Raw genomic sequence first — 26,117 nt, 5'->3', positions numbered from 1 at the left:
TTTATATTTAACAAGTAAGTACACAACACAACAAATATGCACCCAACCCTCCCCAACATCCTCTCATGATTACAAAGAAACGAGAGAAAGAAACAAATAAATTGATAAGTAAAGAAATACAAAATTTAAGACAATTAAACAAATAATAAATAAATCATACAGTACAATTTACGGTAACAATCCTAATATACAGAGAGAAGACTGGACTAGTCCAGAGGTGTGGCCTAATCTCTAGGAGTGGTTGTCTCAGTCCTTTATATCTTTAAACTTATAAAGTACTGTAAGAAAAAGGTGATCACTTCCCCGCAGGTTGCATTATATTTTAACTAAACTATAGGTGAAACAGTTCATCTTTCAGCCATGGCTGTGTTTCTGTTTAGTAATGATGCAGATGTAAATGTTGGTAAAACATGAATAAGTGCTTTGTGGTTTGTGGATGTGGATGTTAGTGTGACATCAATAAAATATCTTCCACAGTTTCTAATGAACCATACACAGAAATTAGACTGACCTGCAGTTATAAATAGTAATAACTTGTGTGTTCTACAGTCCATAATGTTTGCAGTACTACTGTTTTTACATTTTGTCATAGGTGATAACACAAGTAAAATATCAACTCACCTGCTGGAGCAAATAATTACCTCTTGTCTAAAAAGCATTTACACCATCATACGTCAAATTTAACCCGTGTTTGAATTCATTACTTTTTCTACTTGCAGTGACACATATATTCTGATGGTTGGTGCACTACAGAGCTCTGGGTTAAACCAGTAATGCAGTTTAGTTGGGATCAATGTTGGGACCATGTAGCCAGTTTACCGACCCGCTGCCTTTAGCTTTGTACAACTTAGAATCTGAGGTTACTTTCCATGTTCTCAAATATTTACTGCGTTGTGAGCTCCTCCAATGTCAAATATTATCACCTCAAGAGGTGGACAAATGTATAAGGAGGAAGTAAAATGTATTTGTAGCAGCATGTGAGTATTGATTCAGGGAAGGCTGTCCAATTCAACAAATTCCCCTGGAGAGTTTTGATTAGAAGCAGGACTGTTCCGCATGTATAACAGTCCTGCCCCAAACTCACACAGGTGAAAAGATGACAAGAAAGATGACAAGGAATTATTAACAGGAATTACACTTGGGAACAGGAATTGTTATCATTTCGCAAACTAACTGAAATGATCACTGAGGTGTGTCAGAGTGGTGCACAGGCATTAACAGGAGCAGAACAGGTCGATGGAACAGGCAGACAACCAGAGCAGAGGATTGTGAACAGACGTGTGGCTGAGAGTGGCACGTATTATCTGAGACGCAGGTGATACTCAGTCCATAGCATGTATACCACTTAGTGAGTTTTATTACATTACATTACATTTCATTTAGCTGAGTCTTATAAAGGCCACTGCTTCTGGCTTGTTGTGCTGGTCAAAGAAATGATGGAAGAAAGAAATTACAAAGCACATACACAAAAAACCTGTCATTACACATTTCATATGCCTGCATCATAAGTCACCTCCTCGTGCGTGACTAAACATCTGACTTATGAGTTTACTTAACAGATAAGAAGGAACAAACTAGAGATATGACGCTTGAGAGGAGGCAGATGCAGCTGAAGTGTTGTTATAAGCAGCGTCTTCACGGACAAATGGAAACAATAGCAGCATGGGTTGACACTCCAAATGTTCCTGTTACCCCTCCTAAACTGCAAATACACAGACAAGTATATAACATGACAGGGTCGTACCGATTGGCACAACCTTCCCTCTCAGGACGAGGACCAGTCACGCATCATGAGGGGAACCAGGGAGCAACTGGAATGGGTGACACTATGGGTCGCCGTCTGCTTTGGACTGTCTGCAGCCAACTCTGGTATGATCTGTAGATTCAATAGGACACAGAGAGAGATGAAAACAAGGAAGTTGAAATCCTGAGAGGAAATTAACCCAAAGTGTTGTTGGATTCATTTACATGCGCATACTAGATAATGCAAAAATAAATACAGTCAGCTTTTGTCTAAAATATGATGATTTGCAATGATGGTAAAATGTCTTTCTTCTCTTTTCAGGCATGCATGGGACAGAAGCTAAAACGGCAGTAATCCCAGGTAATTGTTTTTAAGATGACATAACAAACCAAAACATTTTGAATATTCATAATTTGAACTGCAGTACAATAAATACTGTTTTCTCTTTTTATGATTAGTAATTTAGTGTCACTAAATTCTGTTTTATTCACAAACTAGAGGTGAAATCCTTCCACGATGACGGGGTCTGCAGCACATGGGGAAACTACCACTTCAAAACCTTCGATGGAGATTTCTTCCAGCTTCCTTTCACCTGCAACTACATCCTTGCGTCCCAGTGTAAAGGCAGCTATGAAGATTTCAATGTTCAACTCCAGCGACAGGTGACGAATGGGGTTGTCTCCATTAAGAGGGTCACTATGAGACTGGACGGGGTTGAGGTGGAATTAGCCAACACTTCCATCAAAGTCAACAATGAACCGTGAGTCTGTTTTAATGATGTGAGTTTTCATCAACAGCTGATGTGCAGATTACTGAGATGTTTAACTGTGATGATGTTTTCGTCCCCTCTAGTGTCTCTATACCTTTCACTCATGCTGGCATTTCAATTGAAAGAACCGTTTCATATGTCAAACTCGAGGCAAAGCTGGGTTTGGTCCTCATGTGGAATCAAGATGACGTCCTCTGGGTACGTTCATTCAAATTCACTTTCATGGTATATGACCTGATTGCACTTATGCATGATTGATATCTGACTCAAGTCAGGTCGATACAATACAATACAATAGAGAAACACTTGGTTTACCTGAGCCAGCCCATCTGACACTGGCTCATATTATTTTCACAGTTTTTTTACAGATTAGCACATACATTGAGAGAACCGAGTATAAAGGGAGCAACTGTGACACATTGCGTCAGGCTCATGAGAATAAAAAAACACAAATACTCAAAGTACTGGCAAAGAACAGAGTTATAAAAAAACACATTAAATTAAAATGTTAAAGAGAGACATCCACAACCAGTGGCTCCCGAGGGGAATGGACAGAAGCAGAAACTTATATATTTAGTTTTAAAAGGCAATATTCATTTTTGGAGACAGAATTTGTCAATCTCCACTCAAGGTCCACTTACTCCGTCATCAAACAAATGGCCAGATGCTATTAGTCAAGGTGTAATGTGGGTGTTCTAACCTTCCATTCTCGTCTAATGTGGTTGAACAAAATCAAGTGCAGCTTCATCAGACCTTCATTGGGCAAACATTTAGTTGAAGTTAAATGATTTCTTGTTCATTACTGCAATTTATAAATTTCCCCCTGGTATAAAGATTGAGCTGGAACCAAGATACAGGAAACAGACATGTGGCCTGTGTGGTGACTTCAATGGAGTCCAGGTTGATGAAAATTTCAGCGCAACAGGTAAATACTAAGTAATAGAGTTTAGAAACAAGATTGCACAAAAATAATCCTTGCGTTTGTTAAAAATCTTTTTTCTTCTAATGAAGATTACGGGGAGGACTGGAAAGTCAATGAACTCGAGAAGTGTGAAGAAATCTCCTCTTCAGCTACGCAGACCTGTGAAAAACAGGTATGTGAAAATGTATTTGCTTTAAAGGATTTTATATGCCACATTTAGGTACAATTAAAACACATCACATACTGTGACACACAGACGGACCTCTGTGAAAACCTGCTGTCAGGACCTGCCTTCCTCGGCTGTCAAAACCTGGTCGACACCAATTCCTTTATCAGAGCGTGTGTGAAGGACCTGTGCAGCTGTAACAGCAACAGCAGCTCCTGTTTGTGTTCCACCATCTCAGAGTTCTCCCGTCAGTGCGCTCATGCAGGTGGGACACCTCAGCAATGGAAGACCGCTCAGCTCTGTGGTAAGGAAATGCTTATGTTCAAGATTTAACTGTTTCACTAAAGTTATTTATCGAACTCCCTGGATTCTAAATTCGCTAATTCTTGTGTTTAATAGCAAAAACGTGTCCGTTCAACATGGAGTACAGAGAATGTGGTAGTCCCTGCACTGACACCTGCAGCGACTTTCAGAGAAGCCAAGTGTGTGACGATCACTGCACCGATGGATGCTTCTGTCCACCTGGTGAGTTCCCTGATTTTAAAAACGGCACAATTTATGTTAACTCTTTTTTTTTAGTTCTCTCAAATTATTAAATCTTGACTTTGAAATACTTGACTTGAGCTCCTCAAGAATATGTAATTCATCCTCATGAACAACTGACAAGTTACTGTAAGTTAGATTTTCTTATTCTTCGGAAAAACTTTTTCTAGTGAAAACAAACAAATGAATTTAATGACTATCATTAGATTTGGCAATCATTTACACCCATGTATTGACTTTGTGACTGATGTTTTTTTTTGTTGCCATAAAGCACCCTGTGACAAATAACACAACATTTCATACTCTCATATGAGTCCCCCGAATGTGCCAGATTTTTTTCATCGAGATCCATGAATTACTCCCTGTAAATTGGTGATAACAATGCCGCAGTGTTCAAGAAATGAAAAAAAAATGCATGATCATCTAGATCCACACAAAATTTTGATTTAATGGGTTCTTCCCTGACCCATACCGCATCCTTCCACCAAGTTTCATGGTAATCTGTCCGTTAGTTTTTGTGTAATGCTGCTAACAGTCAAACAAACCAATCAAAAAATTGCCTCCTTGGCAGTGCTGAACAATATTCACTCTAATACCTACACACATATGACTTTTGCAGAGTTTACATTGTTTTACTGCTCTAAAACTAACGCTGTCACCATGTTTCTCTCAAGGGACCATCTTTGATGACATCACACAGAGTGGGTGTATTGCCATTAACCAGTGCTCCTGTTTGCACAACGGCAAGCCTTACGGTCCAGGGAAATCATACTCAAGGCCATGTGGTGAATGGTAATTACTTCCTAATCTTCATTATATTCACAACATGTGTATTTAAGCTGGTCTGCCCAATTGATTTAACCATATCTCTGTTGGCAGCACCTGTACTCGGGGTGAATGGAGCTGTCAGGACGATGACTGTCCCGGTATCTGCTCCGTACTGGGAGGCTCTCACATCTCCACCTATGATGACAAAACTTACACATTCCATGGAGAATGCTCTTACGTTTTCTCCAAAGTGAGGAATCAAAGCTCAAATAAATGTATTCATTTACAAAGATAATCAAAGCAGGGGTAAATGAGAGTTAGAGAGCAGGTTGTAATCAAATGTATTTTTATTTTCTTGACTGTAGGAAACTAATGGGACTTTCAGTGTCCTCGGTGACCTGGTCAGATGTGAAAAATCGGATAAATCAACGTGCCTGAATGAAGTCACCATAATGCTGGCAAAACAAAAGGTAAAAAGTAGCCTATATTATGGTTCACTCTTATTAACCGTAAATATGTTTCTTGGTGATTAAACAATTCCTTTTTACCACACAGCAGAAGATTAGAGTTAAAGCCGACGGACAGGTCTCATATAACAAGCAGATCTCTCACCTGCCTCTTTTCACAGGTGAGTGACTTGTTCATGTGTTCAAATGCTCAGAGTCAAATAGTCTATTTAATGAAAATGTTTATTCCTCCACAGACGACGTAACAGTCTTCAGTCCATCAACATTTTTTATTGTGGTCCACACCACCTTCGGGCTCGATGTTGAGATTCAGCTCACGCCGGTTATGCAGGTCTACATCAAAGCCAGTGTGTCCAACAAGGGAAAACTTAGAGGTAGGTTTTAATTCTTGAGAACTGTTGACAGACATGACCACCTTGGCGGAGGTAAATATCAACCTTTTGCAGGGAGCAATTTATTTAGTATTCAGACAAACTACCTTTATCCAGGTCTTTGCGGAGATTTCAATGACATTCAAGCTGACGACTTCAGAACCACAAACGGACTGATCGAGGGAACGGCTGAGACATACGCCAACACATGGAAGACCAAATCAGGCTGCCCTGATGTGACAACCACATTCACGGATCCCTGCACCTATAGCATGGGCAAGGGTATGTCACCAAAGACATGTTCATATTTAAACATCATTCATCAAAACTCTCCACGCAATCCACATGTTTATTTGCTTTTGTAGAGAGATATGCCAAACAATGGTGTTCCCTGCTGTCACGGCAAGGAGGGATTTTTGCCAAATGCCATTCTGACATAAACCCAGACATCTATGAAGATGTAAGCAGTCATTTCTCTTTGTACACAATCTAATGCATTAGTGTGTGTTAATACATTTGTGTTATTTCACTTTTTAAACAACAACACGTTTCAACAATTCATGCAGCTCATTGCTCTCTCTCTCTCTCTTTCTCTCTCTGCAGTCTTGTATCTACGATACATGCGCCTGTAAAAACAGTGAGGAATGCATGTGTGCTGCCCTGTCCTCCTATGTGCGAGCATGCGCTGCTGCAGGTGTCTTACTGAACGGATGGAGGGACACTGCATGCAGTGAGTTTAGCTCAAACAATACAAAATGTTAAATAAGTGATATTTATAGTACTCAGAGCTTAAGTGACCTATTTCCTTTCAACAGATAAGTACACAAGCAGCTGCCCCTCTACTTTAGTATATGCCTACCAGATGAAAAGCTGCGTCCGCACCTGTCGCTCTCTCAGTCAGTCAGACTTAACATGTGAGGTTGAGTTTACTCCTCTTGATGGCTGCGGCTGTGCTGAAGGAAAGTACCTCAATGAGAAGAGGGAGTGTGTGTCGGCCTCACAATGCTCCTGTCATATGGGGGACACAGTGGTGAGGCCCAGGCAGACTGTTACAGTCAATGGAGAGACTTGGTGAGAATTTCACATTTTGCAGAAAAATTTAAATCTAGCGTTTCTTTACATTTTCGGGTGCTTTCTTGCAGGAAATAAGAAAAATGGTCCGCTGCAGAGGGTGACCCACGCATAACAGGGTCACTATCTCCTGAGTGAACTTAAGTGTCTTTATAATCTGTTAAAGTATTTATACCTTGTGTGTAACAGAAACAGTGTTTTATTTTTATTTTGCAGTCATTCTCACTGTAGTGTAAGTTGCAGCGTTACAAAACAAGTAGCCTACCAATGACTGGCCTTCATGTTGTCACAGACCAGCTTGGATCTTCACTGCGAACTGCAGGGATGGAAGCTGATATCTCTCACATCTTGGTGCAGTGATCAGCACTGTTGCCTCACAGACAGTTTTCTCCAACAGTCAAAAAACATGCAGATGGGGTTTGGTTGAATTGAGACTTTTAAATTGACTATAGGCCAAATTCAATTCAGCTTAGAGATTTTGTTTTTGGAAGCACCGAATGCTCAAAGTGGGGAAATGTATTAGGAATTCGAATTTATAAGCTTTAAATGAACAATTTCTTTCTTATTCCTTATCTTAAACAGCAAATGGTCTTTTCATTTAACACAGTATTCTTTACAATCTTTGCATGACACACTTGTGTAAGCGCCAGCACTTTACTGCTTGTCCAAGGACGGGACAAGATAAGATCCCCTGTGGTGCTTGCCACCACCAAAATATTGTTTTATGTACGTAAAGTATAGACAGTGTATGACTCAGTGTTAGATCATGTGTGACCCATATAATAGCTATAAATAACGGTTGTTCCTTCTTCCTGACTTTGTTCTTTATTCAACAGAAATTGCCACCATAATACAGTCTATAGTTGGCAACACCTCTGCATAATGGATTGTGTTTGGTCAAATAAATCGCAGGGAAGGATTTATAACAACATTCATTTCTCCTCTCTTCTGTGTTTTCTTTCAGCTCCTGCCACGATGGAAAATTGAGGTGTAAAGGAAGTCCAAAAAATAAATGTATGTACCCAGAAGTCATCTCATTATAAAGTAATATTCCTTCTGCAGCAAAGCAAAATATGAACAACACCAGGCATTCACTTTTATCACTGTCACCAGCTTGCACCGATCCAATGGTTTTCTTCAACTGCTCCAATGCAAAGCCAGGTGAAAAGGGAACTGAGTGCCAGAAAAGCTGCCAGACTCTGGACATAGACTGTGTAAGAATAAGACACATGTTCATGACTGCTGTTGAGTATTCTATACATGTACAATGAAGAAGTGGATTCAAATGGTAAATACTGTTACACGCTATAGGTCAGTACACAGTGTATCTCAGGCTGCGTGTGTCCTGCTGGTCTGCTTTCTGACGGTAAAGGAGCCTGTGTAGAGGAGGAGGACTGTCCCTGTCCCTATAACGGACAGTACTACAATTCTGGACAGACTGTCACTGTAGACTGCAATACCTGGTGAGCCCTCTCATCTCACTGTGAAGTGTCTGTTCACTGTTGTTCTGTCTTTCATTAACATGTTGATATTATTAAATCTTTTTGATTTTATAGCACTTGCAGAAGCAGAACATGGAATTGCACACATCATGAATGTGGTGGGACCTGTTCCATGTATGGAGAAGGGCATTACATGACGTTTGATGAAAGGAGATTCTCTTTTAATGGGGAATGTGGTTATGTCTTCACTCAGGTAAAGTATGTTCCTCTGTTTAGTGTTTGTGATTTTGATTTTGATTTAAAAACTAATATCAGTATCTGGCAGGATTACTGTGGGGACGATAGGACGGGCACCTTCAGGGTCCTGACTGAGAGCATCCCATGTGGAACATCTGAAAGCATCTGCTCTACTAAAATCAAGCTCTACTTAGGGGTACATCACTCTTTGCACAACACCTAACACTATTATATGTAATTAAAATGATTCCAACTTTGTGGAAATTAGAGTGTTTTGAGGTTTTTTTTCAGAACAAAGAAATTATTCTAACAGAAGAAAATGTCCAAGTTGTCAACCAAAGCACAGGGGTGGACATACCCTATCACATCAACACTATGGGTCTATATCTTGTCATTGAGGCGAAGAATGGTCTTGTTCTCATGTGGAATAAGAAGACAATGTTGATGATCAAACTCAGCTCAGCATTTAAGGTGAGTGAGCAGATGTGCAGATAAATGTTAACACAGTTGCCATTTTACAAATTTACCCGATCTCATTCCATCCCAGGGCAGAGTCTGTGGCCTGTGTGGAAATTACGATGGGAATACCAAGAACGACTTCACCACCAGAAACAAAGAAGTTGTGGTCAACGACCTTGAGTTTGGAAACAGCTGGAAAGTATCGCCTGCCTGCTCCAATGCAAATATATCAACAAATCCCTGCAGTCTGTACTCACACAGGAAGGCATGGGCATTAAAACACTGCAACATTATCTACAGTGAAGTATTTGCTGTCTGCCGTGAAAAGGTAAGATTAGAATTACCGCTCTGTGGTTGTATGCCTCAGCCAAACGGTGCAGTTTCAGTGTAAATGCATTTTTATTCAGACTCATATGAGCTCACCATGACTTTTACCTATAAAAATTGTAGCTCTGACATCTAAACAATTCATCTTTGAGTCTAAGTGACAAGTGGTCAAAATTTAGGGAAACTCCCTAAATATAATGTTCAGAAACATGTTTTGTGAGGCCACTGTGACCCTGACCTCTGACTTTTGACCACATAGATCTAATCAGTTAATCTGTGAGTCTAAATTAACATTTGTGTCAAATTTGAAAGGATTCTCTCAAAGCGTTCCTAAGATAATGCATACACAAGGTGTATGTGAGATCACAGTGACCTTGACCATTTTCATCCAGATCCCAGTCAGGTCATTCTTAAGTCCAAGTGAATGTTTTTACCAAATGTAATGAAATTCCTTATTGGTGCTCCTCATATATCACCTTTACAAGAACATGAGGTCACCATGACCTTGACGTTTGATCTTCAACTGCCCAAATTCTAATTAGTTCATCTTTGAGTCGAGTTGAACATTTGTACTAAATTTGAAGAAATCCCCTCAAGGTGCTCCTGTGATTTTGCGTTAACAACACTTGTTTTGCAAGGTCACAGTAACCTTGCCTATTAACCACCAAATCCTAATCGGGTTATCCCTGAATCCAAGTTAATATTTGTGCAAAATGTGAAAGGATTCCATCGGAGTGTTCCTGAAGTATCGCGTTCACCTGTTTGTGAGGTCATATCAACCTTGACCTTTGACCATCAAAATTGAATCAGTTTATCCTTGAATCAAACTTCTTGGGACAACCAGAAAACATAATGCCTCCACTGCCTGGCGCAGACGCATAACTACTGTTGTGCATATGATACCTTAAGTGTGACACCATTAAATGGTGTGCCTTTGGGCATTCAATAAATTTGCTTATCAGAAAAAATATTTTATATAAATATAAAAAATATTTAGATTAAATAATATCTTTAATTGATTAAAGTTGTCTCGTTGCAAAAATAGCCAATTTATCGCTTACGTCTCATGAAAGTAGTAACTACAAATTTGGAACTCTGATTAATAATTAAATTAATAACTATAACCAAAATTACCATATAGGTAGTTTGTGTGTGTGTGTGTGTGTGTGTGTGTGTGTGTGTGTGTGTGTGTGTGTGTGTGTGTGTGTGTGTGTTGGTGCCAGGTTAGAGAAGGTAGTTAATTGCATGCAAAGAAAGACTGTGAAGAGCATAACATAACTAACATTAACTTTCAAATAACTTATTACCAAATATCACAAGAACACAAATCAAACGCATTAACATCACATGAATAGAATTGAACAGTCTCTGCTTAGCCTAGTGTAATTATTAAGCCCAGTTGTGTTAACCGTCCATGAAAAGGTGAAAAAGGTTGATGTGCTGTTTGAAGTCCAGTGAAGTGGTCTTGCTGGTTTGTGGCTCCTGTTGCTGTGGTTCTGCTGTGCGAGGCAGCTCTTGTGCTGAAGTTCTTAGGGTAGGGAGGAAGTTTCCCTGGCTAGGTGAGCTGGAGAGCTACACCTCTCCTCCAGGAGAATTGAGTAGAAAAGAGGGTGAGCTGGAGAGCTACACCTCTCCTCCAGGAGAATTGAGTAGAGAGAAAGAAGAGAGAGGGAACTGGGCTTATATTGGCCTGGTGACCTCATGGGTGATGGGGCCCAGAGTGACCAATAGTGGTTGAAAGTTGTATCCAGGGGCAGTTTTAACACCTAGGTGTGAAGTTGAAGCACCCAGGAAGACTGAGTTCTGGAGGCTCTCCTTTGTCCCCAGAACAAAGAAACACGTGGTCAGGGTTTTGCTAAACATGTAGGCCGGACTATAGTTCCCAAATACTAGGTCCCAACACTACTCACGTACGTCACATGAAATATGTCAAACCAAGTCATTGTAAAGTTACACTTTTGCAGAATAACTTCATTCATTTTTTAAAGGTGGATGCCAGAAACTACCATGATGCCTGTGTGAGAGACACATGTGCCTGCAACACAGGAGGAGACTGTGAGTGTTTCTGCTCGGCTGTGGCGGCCTACGCAGCCGCCTGCAATAAGGCTGGAGCCTGCGTGAAGTGGAGAACTCCCACAATCTGCCGTGAGTGTTTTATGTGTGTTAACTTAACTAATGCATACGTTTACGAGTAACAAGTTACAAATAAAGTAAATTTAATATAAAGGTTTCATAGTTGGTATTAGTTAACTCAGATTACAAGATTAAATATTCTCTCCTGTTTCATTAGCTCTGTTCTGTGATTTTTACAACGCTGATGGGGAGTGTGAGTGGCACTACAGCCCATGTGGAAAACCTTGTATGAAGACATGCAGGAACCCCTCAGGAAAATGTTACAACCACATTCCAGCATTAGAAGGTACAAATGGCATTAATGTGACAGACTATGTTTTTTAAGTGTATTACTCAGAGAGAACGGATCGATCATGCATGCTCTTTTCTACTAAATCCCCAACATTTCAATTTTTTAACAATTATTTTGTGCCTATTGATGTATATGGATACTTTCATTCACTTTCAGTTGTTTAGTTCAGACTTCTTGTCACCATCAATTCTTTCCTAGCACCCCCGATTTACAATGTCATTTTACTTTCTGAGGCTGCTATCCACAATGCCCACTTGAACGACCTTATTTGGAGGAAAATACCATGAAGTGTGTGCCACAGGAGGAATGTGGCTGCTACGATGATGAAGGGAAGCATTATGAAGAAGGGCAGGACATGCCTACAAAAGAAAACTGTCAACGCTGGTAGGACGCTTTTGATCTTAGTAATGCATTAGTTTAAGATAATGAGTAAGTTTAAAACATTTATTATGATAACTCTTAAAACAGAAGGAATTCGATACAAAGCACATTCTCAAAGCCCCAGGTTCTGATAGATTAGTGTTTGTGGAGTGCATAGAGTATTAGTGTAGAATGAATGCAGTTTGTTTGATGTTTGTATTATTAACATACAATATGACATGTAACAATTCTTCAAAAACACATTTCTAGCCAATTAGCTAGTCAGCTGTTTTTTCCTTCCAATGCTTGTAATGAATCATGATTATTCATGATTGCACCTGAGTCACGTGAGGTACATTTTCATCTGCAATAGTGGTGAAGTTATCAATTCCCATGATTCCACACTGCTTGGAGGAGTCATCAGACTTAGTCTTTTGTGCTCATTGAGAGACCCCTAGCGGCCGAAGTTACAAACCATATATTTAAATTTCCATGAAAAACAACTTACATTTGTTTAGAAGAAGCTGGTAGTACTATTTACCGTATTTACAGGTTGATATATTTACACTATCTAATCAAATAACTGCTTAAAGTGTATATATGGATACATTTTAAATGTATAAAATCTCATCTATAATACATTTGTTTGATTTGGGAGTATGTTACTTCCTTGTAACTGTGCAACTTTAATTTGGTATTTTTATATTCTTTAGTCGATGTGGTTACTTTGTTTTGAAAACTCTGGAAATGTATAATCGTTAGTGTGTGAAGTATAACTTTACTGAGTTGTCCTGTGGATTTTTGAGTGTGCATTAAGAGGTGGGGAACTGTTAGAACATCTAACTATGGCTACTTCTATTATTGAGAAGAGTGAGTGTGCTGACAGGGAGGTAGGCAGAGGTCAAGACGTAAACTCATGCCAGTGGTAAGGGGCTGAGGGTGGCAGGTTATGGCAAAGGCATAGATTTATAGTACAGGCTAAAAAACAGATTAACAGAGCCAAAGGGTTTCTAGCCCTGGGTGATTTATGATTTGGCTGAGTCTTGTTGATGGGACTAGACCTTATGTAGTGCAGGGTCTTGTGGTCTTGATTAGGAGACAAGGCAGGAACTGCAAAAACAAGTCCACATTCTTCACAGTTGGTGCTGTAACATAAGGCAATAAATATACGTACAAAAAGGTTATGAACATTTTCCAGATTAACTTGTCTTCTTTCGTTTACCTTTCAGTAATTGTTCTTCAACAAAGAGGAAGTGCAGCTATGATGACCACGGTGAGTAGATATTAATATGTGATAGTGTTAAGTTAATGATATGTTAATATTATGAAATACTAACATTATTATGAACTTAACATTATCATTATACATTTTTACATGTGGAAAAGCTCTGTCTGTTTCTTTTATTGTTTAACTTTAACAATTGTACTGTTGTGAAGCACTTTGTGACTGGCTCTGTGAAAGGTGCTATATTAAATAAAGTTGAAATACATTACTTATGAGGGTTGTAGTTATTAATGATGACCTCAGTTGCCAATGAGCGAGCTACTGACTAATTGAAAGGACAACGGTATAAATCAATGGAAACAATAAAGATTTAAATATTACCTTATCTTTTTTCAGCTTGCACATGCTTATATAAAGGCAAAGAATACAAGTTTGGAGATAAGTTCTACGACACAGAAGATGGAGATGGACACTGTATCACTGCTTTCTGTGGAACAGATGGAAATATTACTAGAATATTTGAATATTGCACAACAACCACCAAGACACCAACAACAACTTTTAATTTTACCACAACAGGTAAGAAAAACAGACTGTAAAAATGCACAGCAGACACATGAGAGATTTCTACTTTGTGTATTTTGAGAGAATTCTGTCTTTTCCTTTCTTGTTAATCACAGTAAAACCCACAACCACTACAACCACAACCACAGAGAAACCCACCACCACTACAACCACAACCACCATGAACCCCACAACCACTACAACCACTACCACAGAAAAACCCACCACCACTACCAAAGAAATATCCACAACTACTGAAAAACCCACAACAACCACAATCTCAACAACAACCACCACAACCACTACCACAGAAAAACCCACTACCACTACAACCACAACCACAGAGAAACCCACTACCACTACAACCACAACCACCGAGAACCCCACAACCACTACAACCACTACCACAGAAAAACCCACCCCCACTACCAAAGAAATATCCACAACTACTGAAAAACCCACAACAACCACAATCTCAACAACAACCACCCCAACCATCATCACTGTCTGCTTTGTTTGTAATTGGTCTCGTTGGATCAACAATCATTACCCTGACAACACCCTAGATGGTGGAGATTATGAAACTTTAGACAATGTTACTGATCCAGATCTAAAAGATTGTCATGAACCTATGGAGGTAAAATGTAGAGCAAAAGAATATAAATATACACCTCTGAATGAGCTAAATCAAAAAGTAACATGCAACACAACAGACGGACTCATCTGTCATCACAAAGACCAAGGTCCACCTCCTCGTTGTTTGGACTATGAAATACAAGTCAAATGTTGTACTAACAACTGTAGTTCTACAACCCAAGTAACAACAACAACAACAACCACAATCTCAACAACAACCACCACACCCCCTACAACCACTACCACAGAAAAACCCACTACCACTACAACCACAACCACAGAGAAACCCACTACCCCTACAACCACTACCACAGAAAAACCCACCAACACTACCATAGAAAAATCCACTACCACTACCAAAGAAATATCCACAACTACTGAAAAACCCACAACAACCACAATCTCAACAACAACCACCACAACCCCTACAATCACTACCACAGAAAAACCCACTACCACTACAACCACAACCACAGAGAAACCCACAACCCCTACAACCACTACCACAGAAAAACCCACCACCACTACCACAGAAAAATCCACTACCACTACCAAAGAAATATCCACCACTACTGAAAAACCCACAACAACCACAATCTCAACAACAACCACCCCAACCATCATCACTGTCTGCTTTGTTTGTAATTGGTCTCGTTGGATCAACAATCATTACCCTGACAACACCCTAGATGGTGGAGATTATGAAACTTTAGACAATGTTACTGATCCAGATCTAAAAGATTGTCATGAACCTATGGAGGTAAAATGTAGAGCAAAAGAATATAAATATACACCTCTGAATGAGCTAAATCAAAAAGTAACATGCAACACAACAGACGGACTCATCTGTCATCACAAAGACCAAGGTCCACCTCCTCGTTGTTTGGACTATGAAATACAAGTCAAATGTTGTACTAACAACTGTAGTTCTACAACCCAAGTAACAACAACAACAACAACCACAATCTCAACAACAACCACCACACCCCCTACAACCACTACCACAGAAAAACCCACTACCACTACAACCACAACCACAGAGAAACCCACTACCCCTACAACCACTACCACAGAAAAACCCACAACCACTACCACAGAAAAACCCACCACCACTACCAAAGAAATATCCACAACTACTGAAAAACCCACAACAACCACAATCTCAACAACAACCACCACAACCCCTACAATCACTACCACAGAAAAACCCACTACCACTACAACCACAACCACAGAGAAACCCACAACCCCTACAACCACTACCACAGAAAAACCCACCACCACTACCACAGAAAAATCCACTACCACTACCAAAGAAATATCCACCACTACTGAAAAACCCACAACAACCACAATCTCAACAACAACCACCCCAACCATCATCACTGTCTGCTTTGTTTGTAATTGGTCTCGTTGGATCAACAATCATTACCCTGACAACACCCTAGATGGTGGAGATTATGAAACTTTAGACAATGTTACTGATCCAGATCTAAAAGATTGTCATGAACCTATGGAGGTAAAATGTAGAGCAAAAGAATATAAATATACACCTCTGAATGAGCTAAATCAAAAAGTAACATGCAACACAACAGACGGACTCATCTGTCATCACAAAGACCAAGGTCCACCTCCTCGTTGTTTGGACTATGAAATACAAGTCAAATGTTGTACTAACAACTGTAGTTCTACAACCCAAGTAACAACAACAACAACAACCACAATCTCAACAACAACCACCACACCCCCTACAACCACTACCACAGAAAAACCCACTACCACTACAACCACAACCACAGAGAAACCCACTACCCCTACAACCACTACCACAGAAAAACCCACCAACACTACCATAGAAAAATCCACTACCACTACCAAAGAAATATCCACAACTACTGAAAAACCCACAACAACCACAATCTCAACAACAACCACCACAACCCCTACAATCACTACCACAGAAAAACCCACTACCACTACAACCACAACCACAGAGAAACCCACAACCCCTACAACCACTACCACAGAAAAACCCACCACCACTACCACAGAAAAATCCACTACCACTACCAAAGAAATATCCACCACTACTGAAAAACCCACAACAACCACAATCTCAACAACAACCACCCCAACCATCATCACTGTCTGCTTTGTTTGTAATTGGTCTCGTTGGATCAACAATCATTACCCTGACAACACCCTAGATGGTGGAGATTATGAAACTTTAGACAATGTTACTGATCCAGATCTAAAAGATTGTCATGAACCTATGGAGGTAAAATGTAGAGCAAAAGAATATAAATATACACCTCTGAATGAGCTAAATCAAAAAGTAACATGCAACACAACAGACGGACTCATCTGTCATCACAAAGACCAAGGTCAACCTCCTCGTTGTTTGGACTATGAAATACAAGTCAAATGTTGTACTAACAACTGTAGTTCTACAACCCAAGTAACAACAACAACAACAACCACAATCTCAACAACAACCACCACACCCCCTACAACCACTACCACAGAAAAACCCACTACCACTACAACCACAACCACAGAGAAACCCACTACCCCTACAACCACTACCACAGAAAAACCCACCAACACTACCATAGAAAAATCCACTACCACTACCAAAGAAATATCCACAACTACTGAAAAACCCACAACAACCACAATCTCAACAACAACCACCACAACCCCTACAATCACTACCACAGAAAAACCCACTACCACTACAACCACAACCACAGAGAAACCCACAACCCCTACAACCACTACCACAGAAAAACCCACCACCACTACCACAGAAAAATCCACTACCACTACCAAAGAAATATCCACCACTACTGAAAAACCCACAACAACCACAATCTCAACAACAACCACCACAACCCCTACAACCACTACCACAGAAAAACCCACCACCACTACAACCACAACCACAGAGAAACCCACCACCACTACAACCACAACCACAGAGAAACCCACCACCACTACAACCACAACCACTGAGAAACCCACCACCACTACAACTACAACCACAGAGAAACCCACAACCACAACAATATCAACAAACACTACTTCAGCCAGAGAAAAATCAACCACATCAATTAGTGTGGCCACAAACGAAATTGTTACAACTCAACAATTAACAAAACCCCAGGTTGCAATCTCAACAACAACCACAACCCCTACAACCACTACCACAGAAAAACCCACCACCACTACAACCACAACCACAGAGAAACCCACCACCACTACAACCACAACCACAGAGAAACCCACAACCACTACAACCACAACCACAGAGAAACCCACTACCACTACAACCACAACCACAGAGAAACCCACTACCACTACAACCACTACCACAGAAAAACCCACCCCCACTACCAACGAAATATCCACAACTACTGAAAAACCCACAACAACCACAATCTCAACAACAACCACCACAACCCCTACAACCACTACCACAGAAAAACCCACTACCACTACAACCACAACCACAGAGAAGCCCACTACCCCTACAACCACTACCACAGAAAAACCCACCACCACTACCACAGAAAAATCCACTACCACTACCAAAGAAATATCCACAACTACTGAAAAACCCACAACAACCACAATCTCAACAACAACCACCACAACCCCTACAATCACTACCACAGAAAAACCCACTACCACTACAACCACAACCACAGAGAAACCCACTACCCCTACAACCACTACCACAGAAAAACCCACCAACACTACCACAGAAAAATCCACTACCACTACCAAAGAAATATCCACAACTACTGAAAAACCCACAACAACCACAATCTCAACAACAACCACCACAACCCCTACAACCACTACCACAGAAAAACCCACTACCACTACAACCACAACCACAGAGAAACCCACTACCCCTACAACCACTACCACAGAACAACCCACCACCACTACCAAAGAAATATCCACAACTACTGAAAAACCCACAACAACCACAATCTCAACAACAACCACCACAACCCCTACAACCACTACCGCAGAAAAACCCACTACAACCACAACCACAGAGAAACCCACTACCCCTACAACCACTACCACAGAAAAATCCACTACCACTACCAAAGAAATATCCACAACTACTGAAAAACCCACAACAACCACATCCTCAACAACAACCACCACAACCACTACCACAGAAAAACCCACCCCCACTACCAAAGAAATATCCACAACTACTGAAAAACCCACAACAACCACAATCTCAACAACTACCACCACAACCCCTACAACCACTACCACAGAAAAACCCACTACCACTACAACCACAACCACAGAGAAACCCACTACCCCTACAACCACTACCACAGAAAGACCCACCAACACTACCACAGAAAAATCCACTACCACTACCAAAGAAATATCCACAACTACTGAAAAACCCACAACAACCACAATCTCAACAACAACCACCACAACCCCTACAACCACTACCACAGAAAAACCCACTACCACTACAACCACAACCACAGAGAAACCCACTACCCCTACAACCACTACCACAGAAAAACCCACCACCACTACCACAGAAAAATCCACTACCACTACCAAAGAAATATCCACAACTACTGAAAAACCCACAACAACCACAATCTCAACAACAACCACCATAACCCCTACAACCACTACCACAGAAAAACCCACTACCCCTACAACCACTACCACAGAAAAACCCACCACCACTACCAAAGAAATATCCACAACTACTGAAAAACCCACAACAACCACAATCTCAACAACAACCACCACAACCCCTACAATCACTACCACAGAAAAACCCACTACCACTACAACCACAACCACAGAGAAACCCACTACCCCTACAACCACTACCACAGAAAAACCCACCAACACTACCACAGAAAAATCCACTACCACTACCAAAGAAATATCCACAACTACTGAAAAACCCACAACAACCACAATCTCAACAACAACCACCACAACCCCTACAACCACTACCACAGAAAAACCCACTACCACTACAACCACAACCACAGAGAAACCCACTACCCCTACATCCACTACCACAGAAAAACCCACCACCACTACCAAAGAAATATCCACAACTACTGAAAAACCCACAACAACCACAATCTCAACAACAACCACCACAACCCCTACAACCACTACCACAGAAAAACCCACTACAACCACAACCACAGAGAAACCCACTACCACTACAACCACTACCACAGAAAAATCCACTACCACTACCAAAGAAATATCCACAACTACTGAAAAACCCACAACAACCACATCCTCAACAACAACCACCACAACCACTACCACAGAAAAACCCACCCCCACTACCAAAGAAATATCCACAACTACTGAAAAACCCACAACAACCACAATCTCAACAACAACCACCACAACCCCTACAACCACTACCACAGAAAAACCCACTACCACTACAACCACAACCACAGAGAAACCCACTACCCCTACAACCACTACCACAGAAAAACCCACCACCACTACCACAGAAAAATCCACTACCACTACCAAAGAAATATCCACAACTACGGAAAAACCCACAACAACCACAATCTCAACAACAACCACCACAACCCCTACAACCACTACCACAGAAAAATCCACAACCACAGAGAAACCCACAACCACAAGCAGATCTACAACATGCTTCTGCAACTACCAGAATCAGATTTTCTCCCCAGGTAAGCAATGAGCCATTGCTATCCATTGTTGTTCATATTACACCTGCACTTTGAGGTGTTTATGCTTTGAGGTCAAAAACTGCATTAACACTTGTTATCAGAGTTTCTGCACTTGGACAGAACTATAAGGATTTGATGTGCATACAGGCAAGACCATGCATGCCAATTAAAACAATTAGCTCAATTGGGTCAAGGAATTTTCTTTCAATCCTTTTCTGTATGACAGGAACTCTTAACGATTTGTTTGCACAGTGGAGGGATACGTCTACAGATAGCAAGTTTGGTCAATACCTCACCTCTGCTGGTGTAGTGGTAAAAAACAAAACAGCTATTGGAGTAATATTTATTAAGCGTTTAATTATAATTTTGACGAACAAGGTATTTTTCAACATTTTCATAATTTTCCTTTATGCATGAATCTGGATCTTAAGGGAACCAATATCTAGAGTGTGAAATTGTATGCGGCTTGATTAAATTTAAGGCGACCGTTGGGCCTTGGGGGGGTCATTTGTCAATTCATCATGCTTCATTGTCTTTGTCCCTATAGGGAGCTTCATGTACAATAAAACTGATGGTGCAGGCTGGTGTTTCACTGCATATTGCAATTTAACATGCAACGTTGAGAAGCTTGCCAGACCATGTCACTCCACCACTCCACAAGCACCGACCAGCACCACGTCAAGCTCTGGCACTACAACACAAACTGGCTCAACGAAAGTTACAGGATCCACAGTGAAGCCTTTCAACGACTGCTCATATCTGGAGCCACCCAGAAAGGTATTTGAATTATATTCTGAACACAAAATCAGTCAAAACTGCTGAAGATTAATCTCTATGAAAATCTGAAAACAAGATCTTTGATTACTTTGGATAAAGTGAAGATGCTCATGACACATATTTTGCATACGCTCATTGGTTTTTCAAATAGTCAATGAAATATTCAAACAAAACAATATTACAGGACAACAGTTCTAACATCACATCGGACAATGAGTATGAAAATAAATTCAATTATATGCTGTGATCCACACATTCACCAGAGCTCAATTTAATTGAAAACCTATATATTGGATTTATTTGGTGGCTTTTCACCTTTTCACCTTTCACATATTTTGATGTTCACCCGTCCAACAGAATCCAGAGACCAACACGTTGCTAAGACCTTTCATGTTCGTTTTTTTTTCCTTCATGTGTCATCTCTGTCACGTCTGTTGCTTCTTATTCTTCTCCTTATATCTTCATTAGAACCAATTGTTATTTTTTTAAGTTTGATTTCATTTGTTAAGGTCTTAGTTACCTTAACCAAAGCTGAGGATATTCTTCCACAGATCCAGTCAAACAATTAACGTACATAAAACATAAAAAACGCATTCACATACAGTACACCATGACGACTCACGACATACAAAATCACACAATGAGAGACATTAAACATATAAACATACAACAAAACAAATGCTGCATTTCAACTAAGCATTATTTCTGTGTGAAATTCTTTCCTCATTCCCTCAATGGCATCAATTATAGATTTATATTTTATTTTACAAAATGCTCCTGGGATATTTTTATTTTGTTTAAGTGGATTGGTAAAAGTATTGGTTTTCCATTAACAGCATGGAGAGACGTGGAAGACAGACAACTGCACCACAACAACATGTTATAATGGATCAAAAAAATCAGACCGTACTGTAACATGTGATTCAGTGACCAAGCCTGTCTGTGAAAATAAGATCGAGCCAATCAAGGTCTATGATGAAACGGGTTGCTGTTATCACTACGACTGCAAATGTAAGCGCAAATCAAATTTAAAAAGAAAAATCAAGCAGCAACTTATAATACATCAGCAAAATATAATCTCTGCAGTTTTCCGAGCAGTGTTTTTTGTTCTATACTTGCAGGTGTCTGCAGTGGCTGGGGAGATCCTCATTATACGACATTTGATGGTCAATATTACAGCTTCCAGAAAAACTGCACATACGTCCTGGTCAAAGAGATCATTCCCAGATACGGTTTTAAGATTATTATTGACAATGAAAACTGTGGCGCCTCTGGAACTGTGACCTGCACTAAAGCCCTGAGGGTGTATTACAAAGAGTATGACATTATTCTCACACAGGAGAGGATTCCCAAGACTGTAAACAAGGTAATCATCACAGCAATCAAATGATCAGAGTTTTTCTAATTATATAATTATAATGATATACAGTGATGATCTGTAGAAAATGTTATTAATGCTGACTCTTACAAATGTTGATATTGTGTAGGTCATCATCAACAACAAGCGGGTTTTCCCAACCTACTCTAATAAGGACCTCAGAATTACAAGTACAGGGATCGAGCTGCATTTGAGAATCCCAGCAATTGAAGCATTTGTGATGTTCAAAGGACTTTCATTCAACGTTGAATTGCCATTTGCGCTGTTCCACGGTAACACAGAGGGACAATGTGGTAAGTTAATTATTGGATTGTTGTTAGAATAAATGAATTGAAAACATTGCTTTACAAATTAAGAAAATGCCAATGTAATATCTGTCATGTTAATATTTACTTTCACAATAAGGTACCTGTGACGATAACAGGACAAATGACTGCAGATTACCAAATGCCACGATTCATGCCTCGTGCCCTGAGATGGCAAATCACTGGCGTGTAAACGATACGACAAAGGAATATTGCGAGCCACCTACTACTACTACAACAGCAGAACCACCAGTTGATTGCAATACTGATATCTGCAACATTTTGATCAGCACGTAAGAATTTACTCAATTAACTTGTCATTCTGCAATGTCACCCAGAGTAACACTCTGCTTTCTTTTGATTTGTGCATTAAGGGTGTTTGAGAAATGCCACAAACTAGTCTCACCACATTCCTATTACGAGGCCTGTAAATTCGATGTTTGCCACATGCCAAATTCCACCTGGGGTTGTTCCAGTCTGGAGACTTATGCCACGATGTGTGCCGATGTTTCTGTCTGTGTAGCCTGGAGGAACGCTACGAATGGACAGTGTGGTAGGAAGCAAATGCTGTTCAAATTCTCAGATGTCCACATTACCTTGTTCGATCCTGTTTGAATCTACATTCTCTTATTGTAGAGTTTACATGTCCAGAAAATAAAATCTACAAGCCTTGTGGACCAACTGTTGTGCCAACATGCAATGCAAGGTAATCACTCGGGTCAATATCACAAATAAGAAAATTCTCTCAATGGCCATGCTGCCAGATCTGTCCACAATCATAAGAATGCTAACATTCTCAATGACAATGCTGACATGCTGATATTAAGCAAAAAATTGTGCGCTAGCTAACATGTAATAATTATGTTAGTGCTGAGCACAAAGTACAGCTATAGGAGTGTAATGTACTTGATATGCAAGTATTGGACGTATTGGAAGTATTGGAAGTATTTTGCAAGTATTGGACCAAGTATTGAACAATTGCAAAATGTAAAACTAAATGTTTCAGAAAATCAAAGTGATGCATGAATTTCTGTACCAAAGGTTGTGGTCTTCTATCAAATAATTGTTTAGGCATTTCACTTGAAAACACAAATGTGACCCTCATGGTGGCGCTAGAGACAAAATGTCACAGGCTCACTAAAGTCATTAGGATTCACTCACTGGGGACCATGAACATTGTTACAAAATTTTATGGCAATCAATCAAATAGATGTTGAGATTCTTTTGTCTGGACCAAAGTTCTGGACCGACTGATGTCATAGACCCCCACTATGGCTATGACTAAAAAACCAATACTTGACGTCTACACTGATTTATACATACACGTACATTTGTGATTTTTCACCATCAATTATCTCCACATTTAGGTACAATGACAAGTATATAGAACAATGCCCAGGAGAAACACCTCCACACAACAATGAATTTAATGGATTCATGGAGGGATGCTTTTGTCCAGAGGGGACAACGCTGTTCAGTTCAAAATCGGACTTCTGTGTCGACGCCTGTAAGAGCATTTTATATGGAGAAGAGAAATCGAAATCTTTGTGTGTGTGTGACTGAAGATACAGATTAATTTTTTTTTATTGTTCCAGGTTGTACTGGACCTGATGGCCAACCTAAACGCGTAAAATGCCACATCACACAAACAATTTTCATAATTCACAGCGAGTTCTAAAAAATCTAAAAAATGATTCTGTTCCGTCTCTTGACCAGCTTGGTGAGTCTTGGCAGGTTGGCTGTCATCAGTGTGTGTGCACTGAGGAAATTGTTCAGTGTGAGCCGCGAGCTTGTCCCACTCAAGAACCAGTGACCTGTACTGAGAAAGGTGCGGTGTTGGTGAACCGCACAGTGGACTGCTGTGAGATTCTGACATGTGGTGAGTGATTTAAGATTCCTCTCCCACCACCTATAATTAATCAAATCATCAATTCAATTTAATTTGTACATCCCATATTTACAAATCACAATTTTTCCTCATAGGGCTTAAAAAGGTGCAACATCTTCTTCCCTTGATTCTCAAAGAGAATGAGGAAAAACGACCCCAAAAAACTTTTAGCAGGAAGAAAAACATTTTGAAGCAGAAGCACATCAACAAAATAGCAATATTTACAGCAACAGAGATAAAGGGAGCAGCAATGGAAATTGTAATTATAGCAGTATTGCTTATATGGGTAGTATATGTGAGGCGGCATATTGTATAGTTGAATTGTAACTATAGTTGTAATCATAATCCATGATTAGCTGCCACTATGATCGACAATCACAATCACAATCACAATCACAATCACAATCACAATCCCTGATCCCTGATCCACGATCCACATATATAATGTGGACCACTGCCCTGGTACCATAGGTGAAGTAGAATCCAGCATTCTTGGGGTCTGATCCAGTCTAAGAACAGGAACAACGATATATTTGCCTCTGCTACATAATTTCCAAGCTATTTTGGTTGTACGTACAGTATCTGAAATGACTGGCAGGGACTACATATAGCAATGCACTGTAAGATTTTATGTGGTTGTAACTGCTGAACCCTAAAATGAACCAGTTTAGTCACTGAAACATTCTGTTCTTTGATAGTTTAATGCCGCTGGTGATGCATGGGCCCTTTTTTCTACCTCTGTTATTTGTAGCATGTGGCAAAACCATGATGATATGATGATTAGTTTTATTAGTCCAGACCCCCTTATTGGATGACTGTAAAGACCCAACAATCAGCTGATTAGAAGAGGTGGGGAGAGTGAAAGAGAATTGGGAAGGAATGGGAAATACAAAAAGTTGTACGTTAAGCTTCATTATGCTGTTGTTACTGACCTGAATACATTTGTAATGGTTGTAAACCATCAAATTCCTGTCAACATATTACATGATTGATTTATTTTGTATTATTATTTTATCCGTGAATGATAATGTACCTGCAGTTGTGTGTCTTTTTATTTAAAGATATGAAAAAACAATCCACATGTCATTCACAGACACTCCTGGCCACAGCTGTCAAATGAACAGGACCTCCACCTACCTGAAGTCAAAGAATTGCACGTCAGTTGTGCCGGTGGAAATGACAGCCTGTGAAGGATCCTGTGGAGCCTCCTCGTCAATGTGAGATTCATTAGAAAGGATAGGAATTTCATTGGCAGGACAAGTGTTTGTTAATATTGAACAGCAGCTGACTGACACTGAGCTTGTCTGACACTTTATTTGCAGGTACTCTGCAGAGCTCAACAGTATGACACATGCATGCTCATGCTGTAAAGAAATGGCCACCAGCAAGAAGGAAGTGGAGATGAGCTGCTCTGATGGAAGCAGTCTGAAGCACTCCTACATTTCAGTTGACAAGTGCGGCTGTCAAGTCGCTGAATGTACTAAAAACAGCACAGACTAGTGGAAAATGTTTGAAACTGGAAACCAATCTCA

The 26,117-nt window shown here is 40.1% G+C and overlaps 1 protein-coding gene across 1 annotated transcript; it reads left to right on the top strand.

Moving 5' to 3' along the window:
* The first annotated feature begins 1,778 nt into the window (after nucleotides 1-1,778).
* On the top strand, nucleotides 1,779-26,116 carry LOC117763211 (mucin-5B-like). Its single transcript, XM_034588172.1, has 47 exons — nucleotides 1,779-1,869; nucleotides 2,066-2,104; nucleotides 2,243-2,504; nucleotides 2,597-2,711; nucleotides 3,348-3,438; nucleotides 3,525-3,607; nucleotides 3,692-3,905; nucleotides 4,001-4,126; nucleotides 4,819-4,936; nucleotides 5,024-5,162; nucleotides 5,278-5,382; nucleotides 5,468-5,540; nucleotides 5,616-5,753; nucleotides 5,868-6,032; nucleotides 6,116-6,210; nucleotides 6,354-6,480; nucleotides 6,566-6,821; nucleotides 7,786-7,835; nucleotides 7,935-8,035; nucleotides 8,133-8,284; nucleotides 8,378-8,516; nucleotides 8,589-8,696; nucleotides 8,792-8,971; nucleotides 9,048-9,287; nucleotides 11,275-11,431; nucleotides 11,577-11,705; nucleotides 11,945-12,095; nucleotides 13,301-13,344; nucleotides 13,693-13,875; nucleotides 13,977-14,014; nucleotides 15,509-15,523; nucleotides 15,866-16,180; nucleotides 16,241-16,282; nucleotides 16,625-16,981; nucleotides 20,153-20,237; nucleotides 20,785-21,014; nucleotides 21,851-22,025; nucleotides 22,136-22,380; nucleotides 22,502-22,685; nucleotides 22,798-22,990; nucleotides 23,072-23,250; nucleotides 23,334-23,403; nucleotides 24,065-24,204; nucleotides 24,293-24,324; nucleotides 24,414-24,576; nucleotides 25,679-25,802; nucleotides 25,908-26,116. The coding sequence occupies exons 1-47, from the start codon at nucleotides 1,791-1,793 to the stop codon at nucleotides 26,083-26,085; spliced, it is 6,624 nt and encodes a 2,207-aa protein (XP_034444063.1). The 5' UTR covers nucleotides 1,779-1,790; the 3' UTR covers nucleotides 26,086-26,116.
* The last annotated feature ends 1 nt before the right edge of the window (nucleotide 26,117 follows it).

The sequence above is a fragment of the Hippoglossus hippoglossus genome, chromosome 6 (assembly GCF_009819705.1).
Source record: "Hippoglossus hippoglossus isolate fHipHip1 chromosome 6, fHipHip1.pri, whole genome shotgun sequence".
Taxonomy (NCBI): Eukaryota; Metazoa; Chordata; class Actinopteri; order Pleuronectiformes; family Pleuronectidae; genus Hippoglossus; species Hippoglossus hippoglossus.
Note: the sequence above shows the minus strand (reverse complement) of the source record. Positions and strands in the feature narration are given on the sequence as shown.